The 16,163-nt window shown below is 41.7% G+C and overlaps 1 protein-coding gene across 1 annotated transcript in view; it reads left to right on the plus strand.

Annotated features, from left to right (window-relative positions):
- The first annotated feature begins 298 nt into the window (after positions 1-298).
- GRIN3A (glutamate ionotropic receptor NMDA type subunit 3A) overlaps positions 299-16,163 on the plus strand; it is a 160,829-nt gene continuing 144,964 nt past the window's right edge. The window contains exon 1 of the mRNA XM_063082471.1: positions 299-997. Coding sequence (XP_062938541.1) covers positions 299-997 — 699 coding nt within the window. The remainder of the gene's footprint in view (positions 998-16,163) is intronic.

A 16,163-nucleotide genomic window follows, 5' to 3' on the forward strand; every position in this document is an offset into this window, starting at 1 on the left:
ACAGGCGCCCAAACTGCGGGTGACAGGCGCCGGCCCGCCCGCCTGCCCGGCTCCGCGCAGCAGGGACTGGGCGGGCAGAGGATCCGAGGCGGAGAGACCCGGCGGCGGGATCTGGGACAGCCGAGGGAGCGTTAGGCTACAACTTGCATTGACCTGAGACCGCTCCCGCTCCTGGGACCGCTTCGCCGCGTCTGGTGAAGCTGCGCGCGGGACCTGGAGGCGGAGACCTTAGGCGGCGGCCGCAGAGGGACGAGCCGGGCGCAGGAGGGGGCGCGCTTTCTCCCTGTGGGTCTCAGTAATGAGGAGACTGAGTTTGTGGTGGCTGCTGAGCAGGGTCTGTCTGCTGCTGCCGCCGCCCTGCGCACTAGTACTAGCCGGGGTGCCCGGCTCCTCCTCGCACCCGCAGCCCTGCCAGATTCTCAAGCGCATCGGGCACGCGGTGAGGGTGGGCGCGGTGCACTTGCAGCCCTGGATCACGGGCCCCCGCGCGGCCAGCCGGGCTCCGGACAGCAGCCGGGCTGGAGCCCAGCGGGATGAGCCGGAGCCAGGGACTTGGAGGCCCCCGGCGCCCTCGCCAGGCGCACGCTGGTTGGGGAGCGCCCTGCATGGCCGGGGGCCTCCGGGCGCCCGGAAGCCAGGGGAGGGCGCTGGGTCTGAGACTCTATGGCCGCGGGACGCCCTCCTATTCGCCGTGGACAACCTGAACCGCGTGGAAGGGCTGTTGCCCTACAACCTGTCTTTGGAAGTAGTGATGGCCATCGAGGCGGGCCTGGGAGATCTGCCGCTTTTGCCCTTCTCCTCCCCTAGCTCGCCATGGAGCAGTGACCCTTTCTCCTTTCTGCAGAGCGTGTGCCACACCGTGGTGGTGCAAGGGGTATCGGCGCTGCTCGCCTTCCCCCAGGGCCAGGGCGAGATGATGGAGCTCGACTTGGTCAGCTCAGTCTTGCATATTCCAGTGATCAGCATCGTGCGCCACGAGTTTCCGCGGGAGAGTCAGGTGAGAGGAGTGTGGCGCGCGGAACAGTGATGGGCGCTGCTGGGGACCGGGACTCTAGCCGGGGAGGAGAGGAGAGGAAAGGGCCGGGTGAAGTCGGAGGGACTTGGGGCTTCCTAACTTTGATACGGTTTAAGGATTGGATCGTGTCCGTAGGTGGTAGGTAGAAGGACCTCAGTAGAAGTAGAATAAAGCATTTTAAGCGCGGGTGGAAATAAAATGCGAGTTTGGGGTCGCGGGTGGTGGTAGGGAGGGGGACGAATACGCCAAAATCATGTTTTGACCAGTTGGGAAAAATCTAGTGGACGCCCGACGGAAGTAGAAGTCGGGGTTCTGAAGACTAGTGCGGGGAATGGGGGTGGGGTCCCTGACACTGCTAGAGTCGTACACCCCCGTGAAGAACTCTGGGAGCATTATCTGCTCTTTTTGACTTCTTTGGGTGTGCCTGAGCCTCGGGTAATTGTTTAAGGAAGAAAACACATGCCTCTGAATTCCTTTGAGTAAGTAGAAAATCTGCAACTAGTTCAGAAGCAGTAAGTAAAGAAGAGCGATTCATTAGTCTTGGGTATCGGTAAGCATTAGAAATATCACCTGACAGTGTAAAAACGAACTGGGTAGACTCATTGGGGAATTGTTTCTTTGTCCCTGCCTTTCTTCTATGTGATGTAGGCTCAGGGGCTAGTAAGCAGTTGCTGCATTCAACCCATTTCTGCTCCTATTATCTAAGAATAAAGGAATAGGAATCGAATGATTCAGTTTTCTATGAGTTTATATATATATATTCAATAAAAGAAGCTATTTGTGAACTTAACTTGACAAGTAACGATAAGGAGATAAATATTTAAGAAGACACAGGATACTTTTAGGAGTTTCCTGCATTTTATACCTTACTTTTATCATATCAGGCTGTATTAAGCCTCACACAAAGTATTTATGAAGCAAATAGGTAATTGGCATTGGTCCCATTTTAAAGATTTAAAAACTAAGGAAAGTTCTGGAGCTTGATCAACATTGGTCAGTGTACTAGTAAGAGAGTCCAGTCCCTGGAGAATTTCTGACTTTACATCATTTTCACTCTATCTCTTTAGCTGGAAAAATATTTCTAATCTCTCCTCTTCCACTTTTTATATATATGCAGAGATAAAAACTAAAATGGATAAGGGCAATATGCAAGTGAAAAGTTTGATAGAATCTATGCATAAAATATAAAGAAAGTACTAAATATTTCTTTTTCTAGAAAAACACATCTTACATTTTTAATCTTTGGAAAGGCGAGTACAAGCTACTTTCAGCAGTTGCCCAGAAGGTTCCTATCTAATGCTGAACCATAGAGATTTCATCTGCAGAGTGCAGGTTGATTAACTTTTATCTAAAATATTTCTGTCACCTGAATCTGAATGATTGTAGGCAGCAGATGGGAAGGCATGGAAAACACAGGTGCACAATGCTGCCAATGGCCAAAGTGTTATAAACATGAAATTGCATCCATAGGGTGCATCATTATTAATATATATGCAGAATCAGACCTAACAAAATGCAGGAGTCAGCATCACTTGCTTCTCATCATTGCTTCTTTATTACCTAGTTCTTCATAGGTTGCCAATAGTGGTCATAGTTTTCCATTTGTAGATTGTTTGGCAAAAGTCGTAAACAGCAAGAGTTTCTTCCCCTCCCCCAAAATAGTGTTCCTTAGTTAGAAGGGAAATTATCTGCGTTCAATAATGGATGTGTGCAGTATACAGAACATTACAACAAGGGGACCAGAAAAACCATGAAGCAGCACCTAGAATCAGTAAACTTCAAAGCTTTAAGACCACTGGGGGAATAAAGTCCTCCAGGGACAACCCTTACAAGATGACCATAAAATGAATACTGCCAAGAACACTTACTTCTGTATTTCAATTTAGAAATTTTATATCACTGTTGTCAATGTTAGTTTCATGCTACACATCTTGAAAGGGAGAGATTACTTTATTAACTCAGATTTAGTTTGTACAACTGAAAACATTTTCTTTCCTCTCCCTTTGTATTTTAAATTCAAACATCTCTAACTTGTCTGACTTTTAGTATATCATTTAAATGTCATTCTATAGTATTCTATGTTAAGCTTGTCCTGCTCAATGTCAGCTCACTGGAATATGTAATTTTAGGATATGATCATAATCTGCTTTCAGCAAAAATAATAACTGATCTTTCCCTTTCTTCTCCTGAAAAGTAGACCTTTCTCTAATACTCTGGTGTGATTTTTTTAAACTTTCAAAATATGAAAGTGTGTCAAAGTCATTTTACACATTAAATAAAATTGATTTAATTTAGCCACTATCCTTAGAGTCGACTGACCAGTGACCTAATTTGTTGATTGTGTTAGTGCCTGAATAAAGGATTCTAGAAGAAAGTGGACTTATTCACACAACCAAGTAAAACAAAATTGTGTCTTATTTAAACAAATAAAAATTGCTTTTAGAGTAGGAGCAGCAACAGCTGTTTTCTCTCACTTTCTTTGGGCTGCTGATTTCTTTCATATGAAGGTTTTAACTAATAAGTAATCACTTCTTAACATCCTGCCAGAACTCTTGATTGGAAGGAGATCCCAGTGATATGATCAAACCCTGGGTAAAAGCATTATTGTTTTATTTCAATATACTATTTATTCAAAATATAAATACATAGAATCATCAGCTTGAAGGAGACCAACTTCCTTCAAAAAGGGAAATTCATTAAAGTAGTTGAGTTTAATTATCAACTTTTGCAAAGCATATGTATATTATCACTATATAAAAAAGGCTTAATACAACATTACATGCAGGAAGGGATCAAAGCACGTTTTTATCAAAAACTTTCTCACTTCACTACCACACTCAAACTCACACTTGAGGCTAGCCCATTTTATTAAAGTGATCACTTTTTAGTTCTAAATTCTATTCCTATGACCTTCAAATAATGATGCTGTATATGAACCTAGTTCCATTTACATTTAATTTACATTAAGTTCCTACAGTTGTTCTTTCTTTCTCTTCCCTTCCCAGACTACTTTTTCTTCTAGGGGTTTTGTGTAGCTTCTTCAAAGTTAACTCTTTAAAATTTATTGCTGAGGTAGTGACAGATACATTTTTTCTAAAATATAGATCTCGTGTTAATTCCATATTCATTCCATTAGGCAGAGTTAATGAAGTAATATAATTGGCTTGGATCCAAACCCATGCAATTCAGAAGTGACTGCACTCCTATTTTCAACTCTTGTTGAATGTACCAAGCACATCTTTGCCTATTTCATGAGCCATATGTGCTAAATAATTAATATATGTTTATTTTCATGAAAGTATGTGTTTTTAGATGGTCCATTTTCTCTGACAATAAAAGACTAAGTACTAAAGTCTATTAGAGTTTGCTTAGCACAATGCTATTTTGCATGGTACAGGGGACAGAACAATGATACCACTACATATCTTAGGTGTCTCCTGAGGGGACTAGTAAAGGACACTTATTTTTAAGATGTCTGTTCTCAGGTGTGTTGGTTTTCTTTGACTTGCAAAACATGCTCTCTCTTCTTTGGGGTAAATGTATTCTGCAATTCATGATGAATTGCTGGTAGTAGCACTGGAAGATAAATGATTTTAAATTAAATGTCAAGTGATGCAAAACTTTTTCTAGTAGTGATCTTTTACAGGTTCCTCCTGAAGAACAGAGATCCGGGATTAATTTGGAAGTGTTTTTTTTATTTTTAATTTAGTAATTTATTTATAGTATTAGTTATTTTTCTAGATAATAGAGCAGAAGAGACAGGCAGACACCATTTATTGGGCAATTAGTCTGTCTCACCCATTTTTCTTGGTGCTTACCACAGAAGAGTCATTAAATCCATAAAGAATACGTTTGCTCTTGATCTTACTCATCTATTGTATCCTGGAGCTAATTTATGATTGAATCAGCTAAGCTATCTAATGACCAATTTCAATGTCTAATTCCTTAGTGTTTTATCTTCTTGTGTTGCAGAAAGTACCATGAATTTTGAACTATTAGTTTTTATTTCATGAATACTCCCAAATTCCAACCACATTGGTTAAAAGAGCTCAATATAATGGAAAATATATGAAATAGTGGTCAAAAGATTCCCAATCCACTGCATCTCTTACTGGCCGTGTAATCTTGGGCAAGTGACTCTATCTCCGAGCACCTATGCTTATCAGTCAAAGCAAGGTACTTGACCAATAACTGAATAGTTTTGTGCATTAAATGAAAAAGTGTAAGTACTTTGGAAAAATTTATATTATTAGCCAAACAACTAGTAGAGCAGTGTTGGTCACGATCTGATAAGAATCGATCAAGTCCTAATTCTAAATTAATTCTTCATTAGTGATTACTAACCAAAATGGAGTGGGATTCACAGTGTAACATGTCTCCATTCCCCACCTTCCTATGTATACTCTCCCTCATTTTTTTCTCTTGATAAAAAAAGAAAAAGTAAGTGGGTTTAGCCAAAAGAAGAACTATGTTCCTAAGTAGGTTACACACATGCCTGAGAAAAGAAGACATACCATAGTACATTTTCTGTACCAATGTCAACTTTTAACCTATGGCACATCTAACACAGCTTCTAGAGCCTTAAGTACTACCATAGAAACTTCAATAAGATGCCCAAGGTTTTTGAGAAATGTTCGTCTTTCACATTGGTCATAAGTCTTTTTGAAAGCAAATTTATTATTCATGAGACTATGATTAAACAGAGTCTATCCCACCCCCACCCCCATTCCACCAACTATACTATTAAGCACACTGTTTGGCTCACCAACTTTCTTTTTTTCCCACAGCAAGTCTTTCTCGATAAAGAAAGCAGTGTGTCAATTTAAACTGGCACAAGCTCCTTATTCTCATCATGGACAGTTAATTTGCAAACTAGCTACTTTGAGTGCCATGGCCCCAGACAACTATGTGGGGCTCTCTTAGCAAGTTATCGCTCATTTTAGTGACACAACTGAATGTAAAGAGGAGAAATTTCATTGTCTTTTCTCCTGCCTATTCTAGCTACTGTCACATGCACAGAAGAGCAGAGAAACTATTCAACACCAGAAATGTGATGCCAAAGCTATGAAATTAGGCAAGAAGAAAGAACATTTCTTAGCATCTGCCACATTGCTTTTTGAGTAAATGCATGGAAATCTTTAAGCCACTTTGTTGTGTCTGATTTTTCCTTTATGAGATGGCAGGAGAAAACAGCAGGGAAAAGGTGAGCTAACAGTAAGCCAACCCTCTCCCACTCCTTCCCTTTCTCTCAACCTGACACCGCAGCCAAATTCTCAGATCTTTTTTTAAATGTATAAGGTTCATGTACTTTCAGGGAAGTCTGTCAAATGTGCTTGGTCTCCTGCATTGAGGGGGCAGGTTGGTCCCTGACCTGGGCTGGTATTATGTCAGCAAGAGTAAAACCTGGTGCTGAAAGGCTGTTATCTGATTGGCCAGAGTTGGTCTAGTTATGGAGATGAGCCTTCAAGGGTTCAATTGGTAAAGAATTAAGCAGGATGACTCCTTTTTTTAGTGAGGCTGAAATTATGCCTTATTATTATTCATTTGAAGCATAGATTCAGGAAAATTTTTAATTATATATATTTTTGTGGCATTTATGCATTTCAAGCCTTCTTCATAAATGTGTTTGGTTGTTAGCCTACAACAAAAGAACAGACTGGATTCATCACTGCTTTCTTAATATCCCAGAGAAAAGGATAAAAGAGAGAAAGATCTACTTCCATGTTTGGTTGTTAAAAGCATATTATACATTAAATATTCAACAATGGGGATTTAAATAATGAAATCATGATATATCCTTACAATGGAATATTATGAACTTATTCAAAATATATGTACTTCTAAGGGCCGGCCCATGGCTCACTTGGGAGAGTGCGGTGCTGATAACACCAAGGCCACGAGTTCGGATCCTGTATAGGGATGGCAGCTTAGCTCACAGGCTGAGTGTGGTGCTGACAACAACAAGCTAAGGGTTAAGATCCCCTTACCAGTCATCTTTAAAAAAAAAAATCTGACTTCCATTGAAAAACAAACAAACAAAAAAATATATGTACTTGTATTGACACTGAGAGGTAGAAAAAATTTTTACAAAATTGTATGTAAAATGTCACCTCATTGCTATAAAATGTGAAGTCTGAAATTTTATTTATAAAAATGTTAAAAGTAATTATAACTAGATGGGAAAGTTCACAATTTTCCCTATCCATGCTTCTATTTTTCTGAAAATAAGTATGTTTACCTACACAATTAGAAAATAAGAGAAAAAGGGTGTCTTCACACTTCCTAATTCATGCTTTCAGTATTTCAATATGAACACAGATTTCAGGAAAAATAAATTGTAGAATGTTTAAATATATCAAATTTTCATCTATTTTATTTTCTGCTCACAATTACTTTGTGAGGCAAGCAGGACAAATATTCTTGCCTTTGTAATACAAATAAAAAAATGAGACAATAATATCATATAGATAAAGGAAATAAAAGGTGAGAGTTAAGTGTCTAGGAGGTTGTGGGGCTAAAATTCAGACACAGTTCTATGACTATGTTTTTGAGAAGCACAGAACTATGTTTGAATCTTAGCTCTACAAATTCCTAGACATTCTACCTTGGAAAACGTGTCTGATGTCACCATATCTCAACTTTTTGAATCTTAAAATGTGAATATCTCATCAGTTTATGGTGAGAACCACATTATGTATGCAACGTTCTTATGATGTTCTGATGATGATGATGATTATTCTTTCAGTGCAAAGTATTGATAAGGCAAGATTAATAAAAAACTAATAAGGATATGAAATCAAGTATTCTAGCTTGTTCTCTAGGGCACTTCAATATGCATTTTCAATAGGTATATAATATTCACGCTTAGGTCATCCAGCTCCAGTGAACTGACCCTGAGGAAAATGAAGATATCTGCTGTTTTAAAACCCCACTTAGAGGTCTGGTCCATTGAAGTGCACCCGCAATTTAGGTGTATGTAAAATTGATCAACAATAAAATGAACTTTGAGGTCCAGTTTTAGCTAGTTGCTTCTTTATATGGGTTCAGGATGGTCAGATCTTTGGAGCAGTTTCATCAGAGGTTAAAAATGATGTTGTGATCTATTAGACGGTATTAGTGAGGAACTCTCAAGACTTTCCCTACTACCCTAACTTCTCATCGGAGACTCGTAGGAACTAAACTTCTCGTAGGAGCCTCAAGGAATAATAGAATGGAAATAACAGTTTCACTTTATCAGTAAATGCACTATCGCCCAGTGCCTTGGTACACAGCTCTTTAGAAAAAGATTGGGTTGGAATATATGGCTTGGGCTTCATGCTTGTGTGACATTTCCTAATTCTGATGAAAAATCTGATGTTAGCCTGATTTGGGCTCCCCTTATAGGTGATTTGACGCTTCTCTCTTGCAGCTTTTAAGATTCTCACTTTGTCTCTGAGTTTTGCCAATTTGACTATGACATGTCTTGGAGAATGCCTTTTTGGGTTGAATACGTTTGGAGATCGTTGAGCTTCCTGGATCTGAAGATCTGTGATTTTTCCTATACCTGGGAAGTTTTCTGCCACTATTTTGTTGAATATGTTTTCAATGGAATCTCCATTTTCCTCCCCTTCTGGAATACCCATGACTCGGATATTTGATCGCTTAAGGTTGTCTGATATCTCTCTCAGATTTTCTTCAATGTCTTTGATTCTTTTTTCTTTCTTTTTGTCTGCTTGTGTTATTTCAAACAGCCCATCTTCAAGTTCAGAGGTTCTCTCTTCAACTTCCGTAAGTCTGTTGGTTAAACTCTCCATTGTGTTTTTTATTTCGCTGAATAACTTCTTCAGTTCAGCAAGTTCTGCTACATTTTTTTTCAGGACATCGATTTCCTTGTACATTTCCTCTTTCGGGTCCTGTATACTTTTCCTCATTTCATCATGATGTCTAGCTGAGTTTTCTTGTATCTCATTCAGTTTCCTTAGAATTATCACTCAAAATTCCTTGTCAGTCATTTCAAGGGCTTCTTGTTCTATAGGATCTAGAGTTTGAGATTTATTAACTTTTGGTGGTGTACTTTCTTGATTTTTTGTATTTCTGGTATCTTTTTTTTGATGTTTATTCACTGTGGCAGGGGGGTTCACAGTCCACCAGTTTGAGACTAATGACTAACTAAGATGTTAATGTGGTTGCCAATTTGGTATGGCTCCCTCCGTGACTGCTCAGTTGGCCTCTAGTGCCTTGTGTGTATAGTTGCCTTGGGTCTTGGGCCTCTCCGGGGAGCCACCTTTCTGGTCAGCTTGGACTCTGCTGGGCTGCTGGATCACGTACCACAGGGTGTGTGATCTCTGTTGAGCTTTCACTTCCCGTGCAGGACTTCTCCCTGTTCTATGTGCTCTGGCCTGGGCTGTTGGATCGTGCAGTGGCGACCCCACCGGGTGTGTGGTTTCTGTCGAGTCTCCGCCTCCCTGGCCGCACGTCTCCCCGCTCTGTACACACTGGGCTGGGCTGGGACGTGTCTTCTGGAACCCTCGTCTATCAGCTGGGCCTTCAAGACCCTGCTCGGCACCGCCTCGCCCAGGAAGTCTACCAGGTTTCTGCTAGGCACAGACGACCGGTCGCTCTGGATGCCTTTGTAGCACTGTGTAGATCTTTCTCAGGACTAATCACCTTCCTCCTGGTACCACGGTTATTTGTGTACTTGTCTTATCTCCCACACCAGAGCGTGAGCTCCTCGGGGGAGGAGCCCGCAGCACACGGTTCACCTTTGTATCCCCCCGGCCCGGACAAGTCCAGTACCCACCTGCAGACAGCTCTCCGGCAGGTTTAAGCGGACTTGGGAACTCTCCTACTACACTATTCCCAACCAGAAATTGGTTAGGCGTTTTTCTGAACTGGTGGCCGCAGAGATGGTATCTGCCTCCCAGTGACAGGAAGTTTACCCGGGGCCGGAGTCCAGGGTGTGGTAGAGTGACAGTCGGCCCCGCCCGTACTTCCTTGCCCTCCCGACACTGGCCAGGGATGCCCCACGCCACCAGCCCCACCAGAGAACTGCGGAGGGAGTGGGAGGGGAGGCCAGCCCGCAGGCCCCGGGAAGTCCTGCCAGGGCAAGCAAGTGGGAATGCTCAGTGAGGAGCCGAGCCGGGCCGGAGCTGCCACCACCTGAGAAAATGGAGGCAGCCCCGGGGAGGTGAGTGGCCCAGTGATGCAGGCAGAAGCCGGGTGGGAGTCAGCCCCCCAAGCAGGGCCAGGCCAGGGGTCACTCACAGTGCTGTGCCAGGTCGGGCGCTCACTCTCTGCCTCTGGTTTGTCGCCTTCCCCGTTCTCGGTTCCCACCACCTCGGGCTGCTTGCTTGGTCCCACGGCGCAGCTCGGGCGCTCCCAGGAATCTTCTTTTACACCGGCCTGAAACCTCGAATCCTGAATAGGGCAGCTGGCCGCCTTCAGCGCGGCCCCGGCCTCCGGGATCCTGTCTGCATCCACAGCAGCCCTGGCGCCGTGTTCCCTGTTTCGAGACTCGCTTTTGCAGCTACGAAACAGTTCTTTTCCTGTTCCATACTTCAAAGCTGTTGCCTATAAATGAGGCAGCCTCTCCTGCCGGGGGCAAAGTGGCGGTCAGCCCCCACGACCGGCCAGCAGCAGCGGTCCTCCCTTAAGAGATGGCGAGAGGAAGGTCCACAAGTTTCCCGGCTGCCTGAGGCCCAGTGGCCGCCTTTTCCACCTCAGCTACTCCGCGCCAACCGCCGCAGCCACCGCCATCTTGAAACGACATTTCCTAATTCTAAATCTGGACTTTCACCTCCTTCTATCTGGGCAAAAAAAAGAAGGAAATGGCAGAAGAGGTGGAGTTCAAAAGGTGTGGGTCTGTGGAACAGTAGTTGGCTTATTTTGCTGTGGTAGGCTGAATAAGGGACTCCCAAAGCTCTCCACATCCAAATGCTCAGAACCTATGAATATGTTACCTTCTATGGCATAAAGGACTTTCAAGATGTGATTATGTTAAGCATCTTGAGAAGGAGAGATTATTTTGTATTATCTAGGTGGACCCAGTATAATCACAAGCATCCTTATAAGAATGGTGCAGGAGGAGTCAGAGTCAGAGAATGTGATGATTTAATAAAGGAAGCAGAGACTGCAGCTATGCACATTAAAGGTGGAGGAAGAGGCCATAAGCCAAGGAATACAGGCAGCCACAGGAAACTGAAAAGGCAAGAAAATGGACTGTCCCCTCAGGGGATCCAGAAAGAATGCAGCCCTGCCAGCACCTTGACTTTAGATCAGTAAAACTGATTCCAGACTATGACCTACAGTCATAAATACAGGTTGAGCACAGTCTGAAAACCCAAAATCGGAAATGCTCCAAAATCTGAAACTTTTTGAGTGCTGACACGATGCTCGAAGGAAATGCTCACTGGAACATTTCAGGTGTCAGATTTTCAGATTAGGGATGTCCAACTGGTATGTATTTCTGCAAATATTCCAAAATCTGACAAAATCTGAAATCTGAAACACTTCTGGTCCCAAGCAATCTGAATAACAGATACTCAACCTGTAATAAGAGAATAAATCTGTGTTGTTTAAAAACACTAAGTTTCTGGTAATTTGCTTCAGCAACAATAGGGAACTAATGCACTTGCCGCCACAGACTTATGCAAGGAGAAGATGAAAAACAGATAGAAGGTGACCCGGCCTACATTATTCTGAGAAGGCAGGTCCTGTTTCAACTTGCACATTTTGCAGCTGGAGAAAAAATTCAAGAGAGGTCAAGCCTGGGTTCCTATCTTCTAAGATATAGTGATTCCACCCACTGGTAACCATGACTCTATTTGGTGTTTTAGGCTTCTTGTTAGAAAGGGCAGAGTTTAACTCAACATAGATTGAAGGTTCAGAAGTTTCTTTGTTTTCTTACGGGCTTTATGTTAATGTAACTGACTGTGGCTTCCACTAACACAGCATTTAAGAGACAGTAGCACTGCTATATACTAAGGCTTATAGAAAAGGAACAGCCATAAAGCAAACTCTGTGTTTTATTGGGTGCTGATGATAACAAAACTGTTTGATGCACACAATTTTGAAGGACTTTTTTAATGCACACCGCTTTTCTGATTATAAAAGTAATGCACGTGCATTACCACACATACATGCCCACAGATAATCCTGAATAACATTTTGATGAATTTTATTCTCTCAAGGCTAATGGTTTAAAATTTTAGAGACAGTGGAATATAATTAAGGAAAGCTCTATTGTCACTCTAACTGGGCATCGGCATCAAAGAACAGGAGAAAGAAATAAAGGAAAGTCAAGTTGGCATGGCTTTTGAAGCTTGGACATTCTGCGTTGATGGTGTTTCTATATTAAAAGGTGGGATTTTCCTTTGTGTTTGCAGTCTATCTTTATATTGTCATCACTCTGCAAGTGTCTGAGTCTGTACAGTTCCAAAGAATAGCTCAGCCTGAATCTTTCAGTAACAATCTTAGGAATGACTTAGAAATGGGTTGCCACTACTCTTCTCCCAGTTAGGGTGGTTATTAACTGGACTTACTGAGCATTAGTGCAATACCAAGCACTTTGAATGGCTGCGCAACCTGCATGCAATCTACTGGTGTTTTTTGTATTGAAATCCTCAACTAGAAGCCAAACAAAAATTAGGTTAATACTCTCCAGATTGAAAAAAAAGGTTTTATTTCCATAAAAAAGGCAAATGCTCAACATGTCTCTATCTAATGGAATCACAATCTGGTTTGGTTGTGGAGTACTACTTATTCAGTCCCAACCAGAGGTTCTTAAATGGGGATGCCATTAAGAAATAATTTGCTTCTATATATTGTGATAGAAGCAGGTATATATACAGGTCCAAACACAAAGAGATGTTATTGTGTTGGTGCTATAGGAGGGGTAAATTTGAGTCTTATTATGTATTGGATCATACACATAAAGAAGTGCTTCAATGTGTAACTGAAAATGAATACTAAATCCATGTCTGAATTAATCCAGTGTACCTTCACCTGGTTGCAGGCACAGAGAGCCATCTAGTGGTCTCCAAAATAGAGCTTTAAATTGATGCATCTTAGGACTCCAACTTCATAAGACAGGAAAGGATTCTAAGCAGCTATTAGTTCCTTTCCTGGTCTTTTGACTATGGGAAATCTAGATTAATCCATCAAAGAGAAGACCTTCTTCTGACTTCTACTAAGAAGATTGAACAACTTCTGCTGTACTGCCAGCATATCTATAATTGCAGTCATTAACCATAAAGTAGCTATCTATTATCACTTTGGTTCATAACACAACATGAAAAGATGCAGCCATTTTATTGTGTTGAGCATACCATTTATTCCTTTATTTCTCATTATAAAAAATATATGTTCTTTGTGAATAATTCTGAAAGCTAATAAAATGCCGAAGAATAAAATTAAAATCACTCATAAATGCACAACCCAAATATCTAGACATATGTGTGTATGATAAAATTGGGGTCATGCTATTTTATGAATTTTCTTTTTAACTTGTCCATCCACACATTTTAAACACCTTCCCATATCATTAATACTTTTCTCCATTATTTTTAATGGCTTGATAGTTTGCCCTTAAATGGGTTGTTTCGTGATTTGTTTACCTAACCCCTGTTGTTTAAAATCAGGCTTTTTCCATTAAAAAATAAATAACACTGCTATTAATGAGACTTTACCAGAATCATCTTTTGTTAGCATTCTTGTGGTTGCTTATGCTGTAGAACACCCTCTGCTTGAGTTCTATAATGCCATCATGTTTTTCCCTCTTTTTTTCCCTGCTCTTTCATTGTCTTTTACTGATGATGCTTCTTGTCTTTGACCCCTCATAATAATACCCATAGTACTGTGCTGTCCAGTACAGTAGCCTCTACTCAAATATGGATACTTAAATTTAAATTAATTAAATTTAAAAGTCAGTTTCTCATACACATGACCCACATTTCAAGTGTTCAATTGAGCACGTAGGGCTAGTAGCTACTGCATTGGACGGCACAGATATAGAACATTTCCATTTTCATAGAAAGCTTTATTGGACAGTGCTGTCAAAGGATATGCAATTGCAAGGAAGAGAAACTCACCCCATGAAGCTCCAAAACAGGAGATTTGTGCTGAAATCTTACAAGAAAATGACAAGAAACAGAAAAACATGAAGTATGGCTGGTCTGCACCACTGGAAAGTGTTTTGGCAGTGTATTAGTTCATTTTCTGTTGCTTATAACAGAATACCTGCACTGGGTAATTTATAAAGAAACAAATTTATTTCTTACAGTTTTGGAGACTGGGAAGCCCAGGGGATGCAACTGATGAGGGCTTCCATCTGATTGGGAACTCTCTACAGAGTCCCGTGGTGAAGCTGGGTATCACATGGTGAGAATATGACAAGAGCAAGAGAGAGCTAAGCTTTCACTCGCTCTCCTTGTAAAGCCATCAGAACCACACCCATGATAACTCATTACTTCATAAATGAATTGATCCACTCACAAAGGCACAGTCCTCATGATCCAATCACCTCTCAAAGGCCCCACCTTTCAAATACCGTAATTGGATTTCCCACCCTGGTAACACTGTTGCAATGGGGGCCAAGTTGCCAATAATGAACTTTGAAGGGACACATTTAGCCCACAGCAGTCAGCTACTCTCTTTTCCCCTTCCTCTGGGGCCAATAGCTCTTCTCTCAACTTCTCACTTTACATTTGCTCCCTCTTCCTCTCTGGATACCAGCTTCTTCCTCTGCCTTGCCATAACTTCCACAGGGATGTGGTTCTTATGACCGGAGTTAGCCTGAACTCTATATGATTTTATTACTCTAATCAAGCCATCTGACTACAAATTCTCCAGACATCCGATTGGCTCAATCTGCATACGTTGGTTCCCCTCCACCCCAAGTTATATGTCCTCCCTTAATCCAATCAGTAATGGCCAGATTCCTGAGTTAAGTGCGCAATATGAGTCTTAAAATACAGCAGGAAATAAAATAACAAAGTCTCTGCTCTCTAATAACTCACATTCTAGCAGGGAAGACAGACAATAAGACATGCAAGCAAATAAATTTGTAGTATATTATTATTAGGTAGAGACAAGTGGCATGAAAAAAATAAAGCCAAGCAAAAGATTAGAGAATGAATGTGGATGGGCAAATAAGGCCTGACCAAGGAGTGACATTTGAGCAGAGAGTGAGGAAAGGGGTGAACCATGCAAGTTTCTGAGGGAAGAGCATTACAAACCAAGTGAACAAAAGGCGCAGAGGCCCTGAGCTAGGAATAAGCATAGCAATACAATTTGTTGAATAAATAAATAAATGGACTACCATTTATAACACAGTTTGTTAGTGGGCACAATTCAAAGAAGGTGTAAATAGTGAGGCAGCAGCCAGATCTAGTGCACTCCTACATAAGGGCATCTCCCAAGGTTTCAACTCTGAATTTATTTCTTCGCATGTGGCAAGACCAAGAATTTCTAACTGGAATTTCCAGTTACATCACTAATTCTCACCTTAAACTCAAAACATTTAAAGATGTTCTAAGTGGGTGCTTCCTCTGACTGATAGCAAGATTTCTCATAACACCTTTTCTCCTCCTTTTTCTGCTCACCGGGTGCTGTTGCCTTCCTCAATATATTTCTCACATACTCATGCTTCCTTCTTATTCTCACATTGCCTCCTCCCACCAATACCCTTGAACAACTTCTATATCTCTAGTTCCTTTCCTCCAAACCACCCTGCACACTGCTGCTAGATAAGTCTTCCTAATGCAGCTTTCATTGATTCATTCATTTATTCTTTCATTCATTCATTCAACAAACACTTATCAAGTATAATGCACTGAGCTTTATGCTGTTGTGAGGCACCCTTCCACAAGAAATGCACTAACACGCCACTCGTGCAGAAAAGACCAGTTTATTCACTCCAGCTGGCCAGCGTCCGTCTCCCAAGGAGCAACCAAGAAAGAGTGGCATCGGGCCTTGGTCTTGTGGGGTTTTTAAAGGCAAAAACTACATCCCATTGGCACGGGTTTGTCCAGGTGCACAAAGCAAGACAGGGAGCTAGGTCACAGAGGCCAAGAATGAGCTGTTCGAGCAATCAAGCATACAAGTTTTCATTGTGTATGGTTCCTGTTCCCATGTAATAATTCACTGTGTATGGCTCTTGTTTCTACGCAAT

Source organism: Cynocephalus volans, chromosome 17 (assembly GCF_027409185.1).
Source record: "Cynocephalus volans isolate mCynVol1 chromosome 17, mCynVol1.pri, whole genome shotgun sequence".
Lineage (NCBI taxonomy): Eukaryota > Metazoa > Chordata > Mammalia > Dermoptera > Cynocephalidae > Cynocephalus > Cynocephalus volans.